At 46.1% G+C, this 18692-nt stretch overlaps 1 protein-coding gene across 2 annotated transcripts in view; it reads left to right on the forward strand.

Annotated features, from left to right (window-relative positions):
• Window positions 1–18692, forward strand: part of AFAP1 (actin filament associated protein 1) — a 193589-nt gene that overhangs the window by 90886 nt on the left and 84011 nt on the right. The window contains exons 3-4 of one of the 2 annotated variants that reach the window (XM_075333279.1): window positions 5386–5483; window positions 18160–18268. In XM_075333279.1, coding sequence (XP_075189394.1) covers window positions 5386–5483; window positions 18160–18268 — 207 coding nt within the window. The remainder of the gene's footprint in view (window positions 1–5385; window positions 5484–18159; window positions 18269–18692) is intronic. The other variant, XM_075333289.1, reaches the window with a different exon arrangement.

Below are 18692 nucleotides of genomic sequence, written 5' to 3' on the forward strand. Positions count from 1 at the left end.
TAACACACTCCACATACACTCAAACTTCCTAACACACTCCACATACACTCAAACTTCCTAACACACTCCACATCCCCTCACACTTCCTAACACACTCCACATACACTCACACTTCCTAACACACTCCACATCCCCTCACACTTCCTAACACACTCCACATACACTCACACTTCCTAACACACTCCACATACACTCACACTTCCTAACACACTCCACATCCCCTCACACTTCCTAACACACTCCACATACACTCACACTTCCTAACACACTCCACATACACTCACACTTCCTAACACACTCCACATACACTCACACTTCCTAACACACTCCACATACACTCACACTTCCTAACACACTCCACATACACTCACACTTCCTAACACACTCCACATACACTCACACTTCCTAACACACTCCACATACACTCACACTTCCTAACACACTCCACATACACTCAAACTTCCTAACACACTCCACATACACTCAAACTTCCTAACACACTCCACATACACTCAAACTTCCTAACACACTCCACATACACTCACACTTCCTAACACACTCCACATCCCCTCACACTTCCTAACACACTCCACATACACTCACACTTCCTAACACACTCCACATACACTCACACTTCCTAACACACTCCACATACACTCACACTTCCTAACACACTCCACATACACTCACACTTCCTAACACACTCCACATACACTCACACTTCCTAACACACTCCACATCCCCTCACACTTCCTAACACACTCCACATACACTCACACTTCCTAACACACTCCACATACACTCAAACTTCCTAACACACTCCACATACACTCAAACTTCCTAACACACTCCACATACACTCAAACTTCCTAACACACTCCACATCCACTCACACTTCCTAACACACTCCACATACACTCACACTTCCTAACACACTCCACATCCCCTCACACTTCCTAACACACTCCACATACACTCACACTTCCTAACACACTCCACATACACTCACACTTCCTAACACACTCCACATACACTCACACTTCCTAACACACTCCACATACACTCACACTTCCTAACACACGCCACATACACTCAAACTTCCTAACACACTCCACATACACTCAAACTTCCTAACACACTCCACATACACTCAAACTTCCTAACACACTCCACATACACTCAAACTTCCTAACACACTCCACATACACTCAAACTTCCTAACACACTCCACATACACTCAAACTTCCTAACACACTCCACATACACTCAAACTTCCTAACACACTCCACATACACTCACACTTCCTAACACACTCCACATACACTCACACTTCCTAACACACTCCACATACACTCACACTTCCTAACACACTCCACATACACTCACACTTCCTAACACACTCCACATACACTCACACTTCCTAACACACTCCACATACACTCACACTTCCTTACACACTCCACATACACTCACACTTCCTAATACAATCCTCATACCTCTGCACGCTTGGTTTGGTTGAGCATGCATATGTTCTAAATGGGGAGGGGAGTACACTTGGTGCCAGACTTACCGTATTTTTCGGATTATAAGACGCACTTTTCCTCCCAAAAATTTGGGAGGAAAATGAGGGTTGCGTCTTAAAATCTGAATACAGCTTACGGGGGGGTGGGGGCTGTCTGTGCGGCAACCGGGTAGGTTCAGGCGGCCATGTGCCTGTGGCTGCATGCGTGCAGCCGGGTGCCTGTTGGCGCCGGCTGCCTCTCTGTCCTGGAGGCCAGCTGCCTCTCTGTACGGGCGGGCGGCCTGCTGGCTCCCACTCTGTGCGTGCGGGCGGCTGTGCAGCAGGTGTCCCAGTGTGTCCATGGTCCCAGTTTCAAATGATGGCGCCGGGAGTCAGCGCGTGCGCAGAGGGAGCCCTTGGATGAGAGCTCCATCTGTGCATGCGCCGCTCCAGGTGCCACCATTTGAACTTGGACCATGGACAGACTGGGACACTCACCGCACCGGCTTGCTCCACTACTGACCCGCCGCCGCTGCTGCCACTACTGACCCGCTGCCGTTGCTGCCACTACTGACCCGCCGCCGCTGCTGCCACTACTGACCCGCTGCCGTTGCTGCCACTACTGACCTGCCGCCGGAGCTGCCACTACTGACCCGCTACTGCCACTACTGACCCGCCGCCGCTGCTGCCACTACTGACCGGCCGTCGCTGCTGCCACTACTGACCAGCCGCGGTTGCTGCCACTACTGACCTGCCGCTGCTGCCACTACTGACCCACCGCCACTGCTGCCACTACTGACCCGCCGCCGCTGCTGCCACTACTGACCAGCCGCGGTTGCTGCCACTACTGACCTGCCGCTGCTGCCACTACTGACCCACTGCTGCCACTACTGACCCGCCGCCGCTGCTGCCACTACAAACCCGCCGCTGCTGCTGCCACTACTGACCCGCTGCCGTTGCCACCACGGATCCACCGCGGCTGCCAGCACAACCTCTGCCTCCTGTGACCCCGCTTCACCACCACTGCTGCCCCCCTCCAGTAGGACAACACCGAAGTATAAGACGGACCCCATTTTTATGTTTTTTTACCTTTTTTTATCTCTAAATTTGGGGTGCGTTTTATAATCCGGTGCGTCTTATAAAATGAAAAATAGGGTATCTACAGGGAGACAAAAAGAAAGGACATTACCTGGGCTCTTCATCCAATGAACACATGTAGGCATCATCGAGGATTGGAACAACCAATATAGCCCAACAGAGTAAATGGGCTCTGTCTGGGATTCGAACCCAGGGCCTCTCACACTCCAAGCGAGAAGCCTACCACTAGACCAGCTAGGGAAAGTAAAGGGAGACAAAAGGGTTGGGCATATTGAAATTCAACATATTTTTTCTTTGTTTCCAAATACACTTTACTTATTATGCTTTGCTTATGTAGAGCCACCATATACCACAGCGCTTTACAGACATCATCATCACTGTCCCCATTGGGGCTCATAATCTATATTCCATATCAGTATGTCTTTGGAGTGTGGGTGGAAACCTGAGAACCTGGAGGAAACCCACGGAGGACATACAAACTCCTTGCAGTTGTTGTCCTTGGTGGGATTTAAACCCATGACCCCAAGGCTTGAAGACTGTGATGCTAACCACTGAGCCACTATACATAACTACCAGCCAAACCATAGATTCGACAAAAGCCATGTCCCTGACTCTCCCATACACAGGCTCTCTTGCTCAGAGCTTCTGTTTTATGATGAGAAAGTCACTGCCAGACTTCCCTGGCGGGGGCTTATGTCACCTAAAAGCAAAAGGATTGGCCGTCTGAAATTGTATATTGTTTCCGCCCCTGACAAAATATGAAGGGGCGACCAAGTATACATGACTGACGCCAAACCCCTTGATATTGGACGGTTTGGCCGTCGTTAGCGGGGGCTGTAAGTCAACCTAGTTTTTCAGCAATCCAATAAGATCTGTTTCTAGCAGTATAGTATTCATTACGATGGTGGGGCTAGCCTCAGATATTGGGGGGATGCCAGGGAGCCCATTTTTATAATACGGATGACCTAAAAAGTTAATACATTTTTTTTCTTTTTGTAACGTTTGGTGTGTTTTTGTTTTTTAAAATTTATTGGCTTATGAAAACTATACCCCGTGGAAAACTTTAGTCATGAGTGGCTCAGTCCTGCAGTCTCGTTGCAGGGTCCGGGGGGTTTGGGGCCGCCAGTATAGACAGTATGGCTCCCACCCAAATCTGACAGCTGATTGAATGGCGATAAGAACATGAACAAACACGGCTTCCTCCCATTCTTCATCCTGTCTTCAGTCCTTACCGAGGATCTGTCGCCGCTCCTGACATGTCTGTTTTGGTAAATTCCTGCATTCCTCTCGTAGTAACAATTCTGGAACTTTTTATTTTTTCTAGAATTGTGACCTGTGAAGTTCCTCTATTATTCTGCCTATAACATTTCATGCAATTATTTACTGAAATGGACGTGTTATTTTCTTATACCCGGCTTTATCCATCCTGCAGAGACCAGGAGGAGAGAATGATACAATTTTGGCTGCCTGTGCACACCACTAGGGGGCGCTAACTAAAACCCAATGTATTATTGTATCATCTGCATTATTTCAATGAGCGCTGTATATATTGGTCTTCAGTGGCCTGGTGACAGCCACATGCAGCCAGCTTTTCCATAGGAAGAGGGTTTTAGAGCTCAGTAATAAAAACTAGATGAGCTCTCATCACTGCACAATATCCTAAAACTAATGAGTACAGATGGAATTGAACTGTGGATCCCTGGTCCAGTGGTCGGGTGTCATACAATGTTCGGCTCTGCACACACCTGCTGGCACAGCCTCGTCAGACAAACAATCTGAGGGAGGCTTCTGGATTGTTCAGCCAGAGCCGGGCATCGGCTGGTTCAGGTTCACTGGTCTTCATCGCCGCAGGAGTTAATACCTGCAGACTTGTGAGCAGGCCTAGAACTTAGGTTGCTAATTGCCATGTTCAGCTGTCTCCTCCCTATTTAAAGGCCAGCTTTCTCCAGTAGGTGTCGATGATAGCTTCAGCATTAGCTCCAGCGATCCCGGTCTTGGTGTTGATCCTGTTGATGGTGGTTCGTGTTGTGCTTTTGAGTGGTGTGAACGTTCCCCTGTTGTGTGTTACTTCTTTCCCTTTTCCGTTGCTCCCCAGTACACATATCGTCTCTCCTGTGTGTTTTAAGTGCAGTGTGTATGAGTTTCTGTTCTCCCTTGTCTGTGTCGTTTTGTGGGGTTTTGTTTTTGTGTTTCCCGGCCCGCCCCAAGGTTGTGGAAGAGGAGGCATAAGATCAGGGCTCAGACCAGAGTTAGGGTCAGGCTGGGGGCTCAGACCTGGCTACCATCAAGCCTACCTACGACATAAGGGACAGTGCACGGTCTCAAGCCTGAGGGCAAGCCTAGGGGCCCCTGTCCTGTTATTACATACCCTGTGATACCGGGTCAGTACTTTGTGAACCCCCTTACGTACTGGCATCTCCGGCTCCTTTTTAATTAGCTGACCTTGCAAGCGTTCACTTAGAGGAGGTGGCTCTAGAGAGGCAGTGTCCTTTTTTTTTTTTGGTGGGGGGGGAGTAAAAGCTCATTTGCATACCCTTACGCGGGAGTATTGCCTTGCCTATATCACAAGGAAAACCTTTCACCTTACATCCTTCTCCCTTTCATCCTCTTTCATCCTCTTTCTGACGTCGGCCAGGTCCTACATAGTTTTAGTAATAATAATGGCATGGCGGGTGGTTAAATGCCCCAGAACCCTGTACCCCTTTTCTTTACCCCTGAATCAGTGTCGTCTCATTATACCATATATATTACATTGTTCTAATCCAATATCATATTGTTCTTTACAGAATTCGAGCTAAAGAATCACGTGCACAAAGCGGAGACGTCCAGCAATGTACCGGCCCCTCCTCAAATGCCTCTCCCCGAAATCCCCCAACAGTGGCTGGTAAGTCGTCCGCTGATCTAACCTACCCTGAACTGCCGCTACCATTAACCGTAATCCCGGAGCAGAAAGCCATGTCATCCAATATCCACAGGATATATCCAGCGGAGACTGTGACCCAGCAGATGTAATCGCGTCAGCACTATCTCCACACACATCTCCGGCCTGTTCCTTTTTCTTGGAAAGCAAAATGTAGCCAGAACTCCTTCCAATACTCACTGAATGCCGGGGCCGTTCAGAGGCGTCCGATGTTTGCAGAAGGGAGCGAGGCAGCGCCATGTTTACATAGCCGATTCCATCTCTGGTGGGCACGAAGACTTGGCACAGCTCTGCTTTTGTCTCCAGCTGTTGTTCGAGGCGGTCAGCATTTTCGGATTTGTCCCCGAGGGCAGGAATAAGGTTACCAGGATCAAACGAACCCACCCGTACTTAATGGGAAGCATTTAAAGCGGTCATTTAAACAAAAATAAATAAATAAATAAATATATATATATATATATATATATACAGTGCCCACAAGTAGTATTCAACCCCCTGCAGATTTAGCAGGTTTACACATTCGGAATTAACTTGGCATTGTGACATTTGGACTGTAGATCAGCCTGGAAGTGTGAAATGCACTGCAGCAAAAAAGAATGTTATTTCTTCTTTTATTTTTTTTTTAAATTGTGAAAAGTTTTTTCAGAGTGTCATTTATTATTCAACCCCTCAAACCACCAGAATTCTGTTTGGTTCCCCTAAAGTATTAAGAAGTATTTCAGGCACAAAGAACAATGAGCTTCACATGTTTGGATTAATTATCTCTTTTTCCAGCCTTTTCTGACTAATTAAGACCCTCCCCAAACTTGTGAACAGCACTCATAGTTGGTCAACATGGGAAAGACAAAGGAGCATTCCAAGGCCATCAGAGACAAGATCGTGGAGGGTCACAAGGCTGGCAAGGGGTACAAAACCCTTTCCAAGGAGTTGGGCCTACCTGTCTCCACTGTTGGGAGCATCTTCCGGAAGTGGAAGGCTTATGGAACTACTGTTAGCCTTCCACGGCCTGGACAGCCTTTGAAAGTTTCCTCCCGTGCCGAGGCCAGGCTTGTCCGAAGAGTCAAGGCTAACCCAAGGACAACAAGGAAGGAGCTCCGGGAAGATCTCATGGCAGTGGGGACATTGGTTTCAGTCAATACCATAAGTAACGTACTCCACCGCAATGGTCTCCGTTCCAGACGAGCCCGTAAGGTACCTTTACTTTCAAAGCGTCATGTCAAGGCTCGTCTACAGTTTGCTCATGATCACTTGGAGGCCTCTGAGACAGACTGGTTCAAGGTTCTCTGGTCTGATGAGACCAAGATCGAGATCTTTGGTGCCAACCACACACGTGACGTTTGGAGACTGGATGGCACTGCATATGACCCCAAGAATACCATCCCTACAGTCAAGCATGGTGGTGGCAGCATCATGCTGTGGGGCTGTTTCTCAGCCAAGGGGCCTGGCCATCTGGTCCGCATCCATGGGAAGATGGATAGCACGGCCTACCTGGAGATTTTGGCCAAGAACCTCCGCTCCTCCATCAAGGATCCTAAGATGGGTCGTCATTTCAACTTCCAACAAGACAACGACCCAAAGCACACAGCCAAGAAAACCAAGGCCTGGTTCAAGAGGGAAAAAACAAGGTGTTGCAGTGGCCTAATCAGTCTCCTGACCTTAACCCAATTGAAAACTTGTGGAAGGAGCTCAAGATTAAAGTCCACATGAGACACCCAAAGAACCTAGATAACTTGGAGAAGATCTGCATGGAGGAGTGGGCCAAGATAACTCCAGAGACCTGTGCCGGCCTGATCAGGTCTTATAAAAGACGATTATTAGCTGTAATTGCAAACAAGGGTTAGTCCACAAAATATTCAACCTAGGGGTTGAATAATAATTGACCCACACTTTTATGTTGAAAATTTATTAAAATTTAACTGAGCAACATAACTTGTTGGTTTGTAAGATTTATGCATCTGTTAATAAATCCTGCTCTTGTTTGAAGTTTGCAGGCTCTAACTTATTTGTATCTTATCAAACCTGCTAAATCTGCAGGGGGTTGAATACTACTTGTAGGCACTGTATGATAAATAAGCAAACATTACTCACCAATCTTTAATTTTCATGCGTTGTTGATGTGCCATACATCCACTTGACCGCTGCAGCTGGTCACTGACCTAGGCACTCACTAATTCTACATGCTCGCATCACAGCCAAAACCTGAGAACCTTCAAGAACAGCCAAAACCTTCAGGAATGGTAACAGGGCATCCATGTCACCACTGCAGATAAAGACCGGCGGGGGCCACTGAAGCATTGACAACAGTGGGACTGAACAGATGGCTAATGCTTAATTTCTTCAAATTTTGAACAACCCCTTTAAATAGAACCTGTTAGTATATATCTGTCATCTAAACCAGGGGCATGCCGATGTGCTGCATATTGATATGGTGCATCTGGGAATGCTGCAGGGGGACTAGTCATGGTCTCCACTTTCTGAGTCGTCACTTTCACTTGACAGGCTGTATGTCAACCAATACTGTGAGGAAACCATGACTAGTCCCTACTGTAGAACCGCCCAGATGACTACCAAGAGTGACTCACAGCCATTTTATCTGCATGTCCGCTAGATCTGTAGATTGTGGTTAGGTGTCGCCAGACTTGTACAGAGAGATACCCACCACACTGTGCCGGAATGGCCGTGCTCACCACACAAAAAGGGCCGTGATGTCACCGAAGGGGCAGTGCAACGTTCGCCGTTGTTGAAGCGGCGAACAAGAGTGGACCCCCTGGATCAGGGGGGGATTCGGGCTTACCCTTTAGTGGGAGGGGCTTAACTGATTGCCTGCTACAAGGCAGACGCCAGGTACCATTCCCAGGGCAGTGACTGGAACTGTGACAGCTGACCCCCAGGACAGGACACTGACTAAGGTAAAAACACAGGTGCAGGCAGGTACAGGCAGACATGAAAGGCGGGTATGGACAGGTATGGTGGGCATGGCAGGGACAGATGTGTATGGGAAAGCGGACTCAGGGATAGGTAACTGGACAGACTCACAGGACCTGACAACTAGCTAGTAGACAGATAACTGACTAACTAAGGATGTTGCGCAGGCACCTCCCCTAGTGGGAAGATGCCTTAAGTATTTGATGCTTTTTAGCCATATGCTGAGAGGCACTTCAGGGAAATGGTGCACCGCCTCTTTCAGAGAGGGTTAGGTGTGCGCACGCTCGCCCTAAGCACACTCTAGGGAGTCCTGTGCTGTATGCTGAGGCCCCGGGAAGAGGAGGAAGCAGGAGCACATGGGGAGTCTAGTTGAGGATGCCCCCCGGCCGAAGCTTTGAGTGTGTCGGTGTCCATCAAGCAGATGGTCATTGCATGGAGCTAAAGCCTCCATACACATTAGATGAAAGTAAGCAAAGGTTTAACCAGGATAACCAGAATTGTCCAAATATTTGATCGCTGCCATCCTCTTTTTTTTTTTTCTTCCTTTGTTTCCCCCTCTTCCAATTTCTCCGTATCCTCTGAACATTTCTTTCTCTAAGTGAAGCTCATGCGCGGCGGTCCCTGTCAGCCTCTGGTTCTGCGGCCAATGCTGCCGTCTTCATTAGTGATGCGGTCAGAAGGGGAGCGTGTGATCCAGGACTTCACACAAGCTGCTGACGAGACGCCTCCACCAAGCCAAATGGGCAACAGTTTTTGGACGAAAGGTGAAGAATGTGGGAAGGCGGCAGCTGAGAACATAGAAGGGATTTTACCGAACCTTTCAGAATTTGGAGGGGGGAATCCTGGTGTGAATTATTTTTGGAGGAATAACCTAAACCTTATGTGGTTCATTTAATGACGTGAACGTACACCATAAGCCCGAGGCTGAACCGGGATGATCTCTCCCACACTCGCCCGGCCTTTATTTAATGCTACCTCCTTGTTTTTGCATATAGACACTTTTTTATACTGTATATACAATATACAATGGTGAAGTCTTTTGGCCATTTGGGGTGGAAAAGTAGATGGAAGCCATTGCATGGGAAGGATGTCAAATTCATTAAACTCTTACAGGGAATCTGTCACCAGGTTTTTGCTACCTCATCTGAGAACAGCGTATGTTGTAGGCAAAGAGACCCTGAATCCAACGATGTATCACTTAGATTACTGCCTGCAGCAGTTGTGAAACAGCGTACATTTAGCATGTAAGCAAAGCTGAAAAGGTTGCCCTCACCCACACCACAGATCTCTGTACATTGTCTATTGACAGTGAGCTGCTAATCACATGAGAGATCGCGTGGTCAGACCAACAGGCACATGAGCTGTAGTCCAGGCAGTGATAATATTTTGGCGATAAAACAATCATTCTACAAAAACAGCAAACAGCCTAAGTGATACATCTCTGAAATCAGTGACTCAGCCTCTATCTCCTGCTGTGCTCAGATTACATAGCAAAAACTTGCTGACAGATTCCCTTTAAATGGCCAAAGTGGACTACATAAGTTGCCTGTTTTGGGCTTTTTTCCCGATGCCTGAATAAAGAAAAAAGTGGCCAATGTTTTCTGATGCTGCTTCATCCTAGCGACCAGTGATGGTTTTTGCTATGGAATCTGAGAGAAGCACAACGCAGAGACCCTGATTCCAGCGATGTATTACTTACTGGGCTGTGTGGTCAAGTTGTGATTAAAATCCCTGTTTACTCTGCTATAAATGTAACAGTGCTGAGAATGCTGAGCTGTGTACACTGTGCATTGCGAGCAAGCTGCCAATCTCATGGGGGTGGGATTAACCTGACTGTTCTCCACATGAAACCTAGTCCTGCAGTGATGATCTCCTGTTGATAAAACAATAATTGTATTGAAACAACAACACACAGCCTAATCAGTGTTTTATCAACAGGAGATCATTACTTTCTAGTGCTATGTTTTGTTGCTCTCAGATTAAATGGCAAAAATGTGCTGACAGATTCTCTTTAAGCCTGCCATAGACATTAGATGGTAGCGACGTATCTCCAAGAAACAATATGATGAGCAGTCAGAAATCAGACAGTCATGCCATACTGTCGGTCGAATTAATCTGTGCCCATCCTCTCTGATCAGTTTCCCTCCATGTAAAGGTTAAAACTATAAATGTGATTTCACTCTTCATTAAAAGGGTTGCCATTCCCGAGGATAGGTCATCAATGTCAGATCAGTGGGGGTGCCAGATGGTAAGTGGTGTACAAGCTGGAACAGCATGACTCTATATGCTGCTACTCACTGGGAGTACCAGATGGTAAGCAGTGTACAAGCTGGAACAGCACAACTCCGTAAACTGTGTACTGGTTATCCCCGGGTACTGCAGCTCAGCTCCTTTTTTTGAAGCATATGTGAGCTGAGCTACAATACCTGGCATCAGCCACCACATAATCTATGGACCCATACACATCTGACTGTCACAGGGGTGCCAGATAGTAAGTAGTGTACAAGCGAGAACAGCACGACTCAGTACACTGTGTACTGTCTATCCCCGGGTACTGCAGCTCAGCTCCTTTTTTGAAGTGTATCTGAGCTGTCATCAGCCACCATACACTGTATGGAGCCCTATACATCTGACTGTAGGTGATAACGGCTAGTCGCTGGGGGTGCCAGATGGACATATTGATTACCTATCCTGAGGATAGGCTGCCAATATCAGATCAGTGGGTGTGCCAGATGGTAAGCAGTGTACAAGCTGGGACAGCATGTCTCCGTACACTGTGTACTGGTTATCCCCGGGTACTGCAGCTCCTTTTTTGAAGTGTATGTGAGCTGAGTTACAATACCTGGCATCAGCTACCAAATATAGAGCCATACACATCTGACTGCCACTAATAACGAATAGTCGCTAGGGGTGCCAGATGGTAAGCATTGTACAAGCTGGAACAGCACGACTCCGTACACTGCTAGTCTATGGGGGTGCCAGATGGTAAGCAGTGTACAAGCTGGAACAGCATGATTCCGTACACTGCTAGTTGCTGGGGGTGCCAGTTTGTAGGCAGTGTACATGCTGGAACAACACGACTCTGTACACTGCTAATCACTGGGGGTGCCAGATAGTAAGCAGTGTACAAGCTGGAACAACACGACTCCTTACACTGCTAGTCTCTGTGGGTGCCAGATGGTAAGCAGTGTACAAGCTGGAACAGCATGACTCTGTACACTGCTAGTCACTGGGGGTGCCAGATGGTAAGCAGTGTACAAGCTGGAACAGCATGACTCTGTACACTGCTAGTCACTGGGGGTGCCAGATGGTAAGCATTGTACAAGCTGGAACAGCATGACTCCATATGCTGCTAGTCACTGGGGGTGCCAGATGGTAAGCATTGTACAAGCTGGAACAGCATGACTCTGTACACTGCTAGTCACTGTGGGTGCCAGATGGTAAGCAGTGTACAAGCTGGAACAGCATGACTCTGTACACTGCTAGTCACTGGTGGTGCCAGATGGTAAGCAGTGTACAAGCTGGAACAGCATGACTCTGTACACTGCTAGTCACTGGGGGTGCCAGATGGTAAGCATTGTACAAGCTGGAACAGCATGACTTACATATGCTGCTAGTCACTGGGGGTGCCAGATGGTAAGCATTGTACAAGCTGGAACAGCATGACTCCATATGCTGCTAGTCTATGTGGGTGCCAGATAGTAAGCAGTGTACAAGCTGGAACAGCACGACTCTGTACACTGCTAGTTGCTGGGGGTGCCAGATGTTGGACTCCCGCTGATTTTGATATTGTTGACTTATCCTGGTGATAGGTGCACAGTAGGTCAGTCATGGACAACCCTTTAAGCTGCCTCCCCTTAGACAATAATTGAGTAGCACCACTGCAGGGAAAATTAGTCATTAGACAATGCCCAAATGAATGAGTTGACAGCATAATGCAGGACAGGACAGGTCCTCTGTAGAAAGGGGCTCACTGTGTATCCGTTCATAAGAGAAGAGACTACTGAACACCAGAACCGGCTGAAGAGAACCCCTTGGCACCGGAGAGCCACCAGTCTGTGGGTCTTCTCTCTCGCCGGTCTTGGTTCCCTCCTCTGATTTTCGTTTTGCCCCTGTAATAGCTGAATGGTGTTTGCTATATGGACTTTGCCATGACAGAGCTCTAGGCAGAGAAACATTTCTAGACAGCGCGAGAGAACAACGAGTGCAATCGTAAAGTGATTCCATCTGTGTTGATATTGGCGAAAGAGCTGGACCCAGCCCTGCAGTAACCATCGGTGTGAAGGTATCTGACTCACACATGAGCCATTTGTGTTTCATTTCCTTCATTGCTACAGTTGGGTATGACTTCCACATAGAAGAAAACGGGGGGAGATTTACCTAAAATATTGACTTACAAATTCATTATGAAATGGCTTTCCTGCTCCGGGGGTGAGCCCCGCGTCTGCGTTTCCTGTGCAAGTATTTGTGTTATGTAAAGTAAATCCTTAAGAAGTCTGGGCCTTTACTGCAAGGACGCGTTTAGGGTCAGGGACCGCCGCACTTCGTTTTCCTTTTTCCATATGTTAATTCAAGGGAAACTTTGAAAAGTGTCAAGTTAAAATACCACATGATGGCGTTGACTAGAAAGTGTGATGGAGCGAGGTATAGATGCAGGAGCGAGGGGCCAACTCTGGGAACAATAGAGGCTCTAAAAAGGAGGCATCACTGAGATAAGAGGGGCCATCGGTGTCGTGATCACTGGGGACCTCATCTCGGGGACCTTCATCCATCACAAGTATTTGTGGCTTTCGAAGAGGCAAATCGGGCAATGCATTCAGGCCCCTTAGCCGAAATACCAGGACAAAGCCCTTTTATTAGATCAGTGCTATATACAGTGTGTCCACCCATATCCTGTCCACCGCCATTAACTTGAGAACGGCGGCAGCTATAGGCATAGAAGTGGTGTCTAGGTATAGTAAAGTATCCATGCGCTATGCAATGAAACCACCTATAGCGCCACCTGGTGGAAAACAACGGAGTTAGAATTTTTATCTCAAAAACGGAACGAGATAGAGAAAAAAAGAGAATTACAAAGTTGTAGGGCATCATCAATTCAATACGAATCGACACCTTGCATACAGAAATGCTATGATTAGAACGTGTAAAACTCACAAGGCTGTGGACGTGAAGCGATACCTCATGGAGACCTTCCTACAGGTCATTGGGTATGGTGGCCTCCACGCTCACGTGAACCCATTGGACTTCTTTCTGTGAGGTCACATCAAACAGCAGGTGTATGCGACCCCTCCACCAACATTGCAGGACCTACGACGACGTATCACAGATGCTTGTGAAAACGTGTCACCTACCATATTGCACAACGTGCAGCAAGCTACAGTATGCTGTGCAGAGTCCAGATGTGCATTGCAGCTGACGGTGGTCACTTTGAGCATCAAAGGTAAAGGAGCGCCATATGCGTGACCAGCATTCAATGTTTTGGGGGGGGTCATCGGTTTCATATCATAGCATTTCTGTATGCAAGGTGTCGATTCGTATTGAATTGATGACGGCCTACAACTTTGTAACTCACTTTTTTTCTCTCTCGTTCTGTTTTCGAGATAAAAATGCTTTTCGTTGTTTTCCACCAGGTGGCGCTATAGGTGGTTTCATTGCGCAGCGCATGGCTACTTTACTATACCTAGACACCACTTCTATGCCTATAGCTGCCACCGTTCTCAAGTTAATGGCGGTGGATAGGATATGGGTGGACACACTGTATATTAGAATTACAGCCAATGAAGGGGGACTTCAAGCTGCCGTCATCTGATCGCTCGTGCTACAGTTAGGTCCAGAAATATTTGGACAGTGACATAAGTTTTGTTATTTTAGCTGTTTACAAAAACATGTTCAGAAATACAATTATATATATAATATGGGCTGAAAGTGCACACTCCCAGCTGCAATATGAGAGTTTTCACATCCAAATCGGAGAAAGGGTTTAGGAATCATAGCTCTGTAATGCATAGCCTCCTCTTTTTCAAGGGACCAAAAGTAATTGGACAAGGGACTCTAAGGGCTGCAATTAACTCTGAAGGCATCTCCCTCGTTAACCTGTAATCAATGAAGTAGTTAAAAGGTCTGGGGTTGATTACAGGTGTGTGGTTTTGCATTTGGAAGCTGTTGCTGTGACCAGACAACATGCGGTCTAAGGAACTCTCAATTGAGGTGAAGCAGAACATCCTGAGGCTGAAAAAAAGAAAAAATCCATCAGAGAGATAGCAGACATGCTTGGAGTAGCAAAATCAACAGTCGGGTACATTCTGAGAAAAAAGGAATTGACTGGTGAGCTTGGGAACTCAAAAAGGCCTGGGCGTCCACGGATGACAACAGTGGTGGATGATCGCCACATACTTTCTTTGGTGAAGAAGAACCCATTCACAATATCAACTGAAGTCCAGAACACTCTCAGTGAAGTAGGTGTATCTGTCTCTAAGTCAACAGTAAAGAGAAGACTCCATGAAAGTAAATACAAAGGGTTCACATCTAGATGCAAACCATTCATCAATTCCAAAAATAGACAGGCCAGAGTTAAATTTGCTGAAAAACACCTCATGAAGCCAGCTCAGTTCTGGAAAAGTATTCTATGGACAGATGAGACAAAGATCAACCTGTACCAGAATGATGGGAAGAAAAAAGTTTGGAGAAGAAAGGGAACGGCACATGATCCAAGGCACACCACATCCTCTGTAAAACATGGTGGAGGCAACGTGATGACATGGGCATGCATGGCTTTCAATGGCACTGGGTCACTTGTGTTTATTGATGACATAACAGCAGACAAGAGTAGCCAGATGAATTCTGAAGTGTACCGGGATATACTTTCAGCCCAGATTCAGCCAAATGCCGCAAAGTTGATCGGACGGTGCTTCATAGTACAGATGGACAATGACCCCAAGCATACAGCCAAAGCTACCCAGGAGTTTATGAGTGCAAAAAAATGGAACATTCTGCAATGGCCAAGTCAATCACCAGATCTTAACCCAATTGAGCATGTATTTCACTTGCTCAAATCCAGACTTAAGATGGAAAGACCCACAAACAAGCAAGACCTGAAGGCTGCGGCTGTAAAGGCCTGGCAAAGCATTAAAAAGGTGGAAACCCAGCGTTTGGTGATGTCCATGGGTTCCAGACTTAAGGCAGTGATTGCCTCCAAAGGATTCGCAACAAAATATTGAAAATAAAAATATTTTGTTTGGGTTTGGTTTATTTGTCCAATTACTTTTGACCTCCTAAAATGTGGAGTGTTTGTAAAGAAATGTGACAATTCCTACAATTTCTATCAGATATTTTTGTTCAAACCTTCAAATTAAACGTTACAATCTGCACTTGAATTCTGTTGTAGAGGTTTCATTTCAAATCCAATGTGGTGGCATGCAGAGCCCAACTCGCGAAAATTGTGTCACTGTCCAAATATTTCTGGACCTAACTGTAGATTGTGAGCCCCAATGGGGACAGTGATGATGATGTCTGTAAAGCGCTGTGGTATATGGTGGCTCTACATAAGCAAAGCATAATAAAGTAAACTGTCCAAATATTTCTGGACCTAACTGTATACACAGCAGTGCCTGGGCTTTGCTATGATTTAGCTAAAAGCACAATCTCTGAACGCCAGCTAAATGCTGGTTTTCATGGGAGAATCGTAATGATAGGCACCAGGGTATTCAGCCTGTCATTAAGAGCCTCGCTGATGTGCTGGTGGAATGATGCTACCCACCCTGTCAGCGCGTTTTAAAATCCGCTGTCGTAAATTGACAGCGGCACTTGACAGGTTAACAGCCACGGACAAAGCTCCACTGTTAAGGACACATGATGGCTGATTCAATCAATCAATCAAATTAAGTCATGTGCCGGGGAAGATGCTGGCTTAGCATGCAAGCCCGCATCAAAGGCAGGGACTCGACCTTTGACGTACATGTATATCAAAGGTGGTGAGGGTCAGAAAAAGAAAAAGTTTGTATGGTCACCACAATACTGAATGCAAGAAATACCCTTGGCATATATCCATCCTGAAAAGACTCCTTGAAACCGATGGCCCGCGATAAAACACCAAAAGGAAAAAGGAGAATCCGGATATCTTGATAAATAAAATCACCTTTTATTGATGTGCATTAAAATCCATGTTATAGCGGGAAACCATATCCAAACGTGATTTTATTTATCAAGATCCGGATTCTCCTTTTTTCCTTTTAAAGCTTGTGGAGAGTTTAATGTTGACTTTAACAATGTCTATTACACCCCTGTATTACAGGTTCTCCTCCTTCCTCACAGACTGCACAGCTCTGCTGTGCTCAGCTTGGGCTACTGATAGAGTATCACCTGACCAGACCTACTCATCAGCCTCCTCCTATAGAGAAACAACCTTCCATGTACAGTGTTATTTAATTGGAGGAGTCTAATAGGTGGGTCTGGTCACATGATCCTCCTTCAGTAGTCACGCTGAGAACAGCAGAGCTGTGCAATTTACAAGGAGAAGAACCTGTGATACTTGTATATCAGACAACACCTGTAGGGAGGTTGACACGGGCTGACTGTAAGTAGTGCCGATTGACAAATAAACCAAATCGATCGATACTTCTTTTACGCATGCAAACTATATCACTTACCATAAATATATATATATATTTTACCTGATATAAATACCACTGTCCTCCTGAATTTGGCATTATTTTTCTTTAGTTCCTGCTCCTCTCCTTTCCTGAGATATGGCCCTCTCTTCCCTTTATATAAAAAAAAGTATTTTAAGACAAGTGGGTGTGGTCCTTAAAAAGACACCTACAGAGAAGGTTTGAGGATCACGCCCAGTTGGCTGAAATGACTCGATTTGTATACAGAAGAGGCCGAATCTCTGGAAGGGAGCAGAGCAGGAACAAGAGAAAAACAACGCCGGATTCAGGAGAACAGCGGCATTTATCTTTATGAATACATAAATGTAAAAAAATATATAAAATATTTATGGTGCGAGACAGGTCTTCTTTAAGGATAATACAAATTCATCCAGAATTTCATTCATGACAAATGTACCACTGCTTATTTATTTCTTTACACTTTTCTTTGATAAGGGTGTATTCTATAGACCATGTGACCTCTGTGTTGTAGGAAGCCGGTGGGTCTTTTTTTTTTTTTTTGCTACTACATTTGTATATATCATAGAGCTACCCTCTTTTCCTGAAAATAAGACCTACCCCAAAAGTAAGCCCTAGCATGATTATACAGTATGCTTGAAATATAAACCCTACTTCAAAAATAAGCCCTAGTTATAGTCAGTGCCGGCATTAGGGGGAGTCAAACAGCGCAATATCTCAGAGCCCCCACTCTCTTAAGGACCCCAGCGTTTGTATTCTGATGTTAAGATTGTTTAAGGACCTTTGATGACTTCACAGTCATGTGACCAAAGGTCTCTTAATTGCAGGAGTGTAAAAGAGCTGAACAGGTGACAAACTGGCATTAGGGAGAAGGGAGTGCAAACTGGGCAATTTCACAGGGCCCCCACTCTAATAGGGGCCCCAGTGTTTATATCCTGATGATAAGACTTCTTAAGGACCTTTGTGACATTATGTCATGTGACCAAAGGTCTCTAAATTGCAGGAGTCTAAAGCTGAAGAGGAGACAGGCTGGTGTGCGGGTACTTCCATGGAGAAACTTCTTAATGGTTGTATATTTTTTTTCTTAACAGCCTCCGGACAATGGACCACCACCTTTGCCGACGTCATCTCTTCCGGAAGGGTACTATGAAGAAGCTGTGCCTCTAAGCCCTGGTAAAGCCCCTGAGTACATAACTTCCAGTGAGTTATTAATTTCTGTTAGTACACAGACATAGGTATTCATGTATCCTTTGAAAGCAGTGGTGGGCAACTGGTGGTCCTTGGCTTTCTTCTTCTGCCCACCCTAATGTAGTAGGATGACCACCACTGCTTCAGAGGATATTACATGAGGTCATCAGTTCACTTTTCTTGGTTTAAATCTCTATAAATGTTGAGGATCCCTGTACATACTTTGCGTTTGTACTCATTTTGAGGTGTTTTCCCGTTTCTGAATTCTACTGGTTTTATGTAACATGTCTTGATAACTGGGTGATGTCTGCTCCTCAGAGCAACCAACAGAATTCCGAAAACCTAAGAAAAAAATACCGTATTTTTCGGACTATAAGACGCCCTTTTTTCCCCCAAATGTTGGGGGAAAGTGGGGGGTGCGTCTTATGGTCTGAAT

The sequence above is a fragment of the Anomaloglossus baeobatrachus genome, chromosome 1 (assembly GCF_048569485.1).
Source record: "Anomaloglossus baeobatrachus isolate aAnoBae1 chromosome 1, aAnoBae1.hap1, whole genome shotgun sequence".
Lineage (NCBI taxonomy): Eukaryota > Metazoa > Chordata > Amphibia > Anura > Aromobatidae > Anomaloglossus > Anomaloglossus baeobatrachus.